Source organism: Sphaeroforma arctica, assembly GCF_001186125.1.
Source record: "Sphaeroforma arctica JP610 unplaced genomic scaffold supercont1.2126, whole genome shotgun sequence".
NCBI lineage: Eukaryota > Ichthyosporea > Ichthyophonida > Sphaeroforma > Sphaeroforma arctica.
Window position 1 is genome coordinate 1 of NW_014038432.1, and position 2,247 is coordinate 2,247.

Sequence of the window (2,247 nt, forward strand, 5' to 3'; positions counted from 1 at the left end):
TATACCGATACTTGCCACTTACCGGTATTCATCCAGGGGCTCATCGGAGGGAGAGGCCTTGCAGCGGAGTGGTTGCTCAGACGAGGTTCGTCGGTGGGTTCACTGGCTATAGTGTGCTTGACTTTGGGGTGATTCTCCAATCGTTTGGCATCGGTCACGCTGACTACTAGCGACGGATTCCTGTCACTATGAGTAGATGACATGTGCGTCATTCTGAGTAGGGTATCAAGGTTCGAAAGGTTTGTTTCAGGGTTTAAGGTTTTAGGGTTCTACAAACGCAGGGTTCAGATTTTTTGCCTGAGAACATATACACAACAAGCCGAGAGTACAACCATACCAGGTTTAGCTTGACTTTAGCGGGAAATACATAGCAGTATGGGGACACAAAATTCAGCCGGAGCATACAGCGAACGCCAACTACACACATAGCTCGTATGCACAGTAAACGCATGGGGACTAAGGAAAAACTCGGGTTATGTACTAACAAAAACCCCGCGGTTTTTATGTACTGACGATCGTCACGATATGCTTCACTGATAGAAAGGAAATATAGTCTAGCGGTACACACACACTTAAGGGATACACAGCTACGCAGAAAGACCAGACACACAAGTCTTATAGGTCAAATACGTCGTATAGGCAAACGCTGGTGTACATACGCACTGACGTGAAGTAGCATGTCTACATACACAGACACTCCCCACACCCCACCCCACCTACCTTGCTGCTTCGGGCGTGAATGACGAGCCGTTGACATTCCTGGGCAGAGACGAACTAATCCGTGCAGGGCGTGTCGCTTTGCCGTACCATTTGCGCCGATACCACAGAAACAGCCCAGCGCACACAAACAGCACCACCATAGTAGTCCCCACGGCAAGCAGTACAATGACCCAGGTGTCCATGGCATCTGACTGCTGCACTGAGCTGTCGGTGGAGTTGTCGGATTGGTCGGAATCCGACTCAGGCTCTTCGGCAGTGTCGGGATTGTCGGCATCATCTGATCCGTTGTCTCCCAAGGCCCCGTTATAGAAGACCACCGACGGCACCCCCGCGATATCAGACGCCTGCTCAGCGGAGATGATGCCTAGAATGGTGATGTCTAAGGAACCCAGGGCAATCTGATCGGACAGGGTTTCTGCAGTGGACGTGGACAGCTCTAGCTGGATGTACGGCAGGCGACTGACTTCGCTGATGACGGTGATATCATCCATGCCCTGCCGGTCTATGGCCACGCCCAATTCGTTCTCAAACATTAAGGGATCGTATTCATAGCCCTCGCCTCGCTTGCTGAAGGACTCGTCTACAAACAACGTGTAGGTAAATGCACAGTTGTCACCCGTAAACAACGGTTCATCCTCGTCAACCGAGCTGAAGCACTCGCACGAGTACAGGTTGGGTCCGTCCAGTTCACACACGCCGTGCTGAAAGCAGGGCTCGGCAAAGGTACATATATCATCTATGCCCTTGTTGTATACAGTGTCGTTGGTGTGGTTGGCCTTTCGTATAGACAGATCAACCATAGCCTGGGTGCCGTTAGCTATCTGCGCATACACCTCATCTGCCGCTTCACTTGCCAGGCTTAGTTCTACAGCTACTGAGAGCCCGGGCACCTTGTCGTCCCGCTCGCGTACGTTTACTTCATTGTCCTCGACTGACAGTGCATTCGACAGTGACTGGGCCATGGGAATGGGCACAGACAACCACCGAACAAGTAGGCGAAGTGTAAGATGATAGTGAGTAAGAAGGCGAAGTTTCAGGTGATGATTAGAACTGTCCGAATGTAAGTACGATCGCAGCATAAAAACATTTGAATTATGAAACCCCGTTTCACTCTGCACAATTGGCACGGACGAAAGATTTAGAGCTCACCTAAAATATTCTCGAACGACATGATATATACGATAGAAATGCCCTAACAACCACACCACACCAAAATCCACCCCTAACTCAACGTTCGTATATAATATTTTGCATGGTTACTGACAATAAACTGCCGGTTCATAAGCTCCACAGACCTTTACCAATCCAAATAGAAGCCAATTCTTAAATGTGATATAGATAGTACGTACGATAGATAGGTATGAATTTTTACATAACTATATAGCAATATATATACATCATCCATCTCTATAGATATAAATTTACTAGGCTATAATAAGAGGAATTCTTGAATGTGACATAGAAGCAATTTGCACTAGGTAAATAATTATGTATTTCTATATCGCTATATTGTAATGATGTAAAACT

At 47.6% G+C, this 2,247-nt stretch overlaps 1 protein-coding gene across 1 annotated transcript; it reads right to left on the minus strand.

Moving 5' to 3' along the window:
- Nucleotides 1–27: 27 nt before the first annotated feature.
- SARC_12186 (hypothetical protein) lies at nucleotides 28–1,799 on the minus strand (the record flags this gene model as incomplete). Its single annotated transcript, XM_014293712.1, has 2 exons — nucleotides 28–213; nucleotides 721–1,799. Coding segments are annotated over 2 exons (1,265 nt in total), but the record flags the coding sequence as incomplete, so codon positions are not given.
- Between the last annotated feature and the right edge of the window lie 448 nt (nucleotides 1,800–2,247).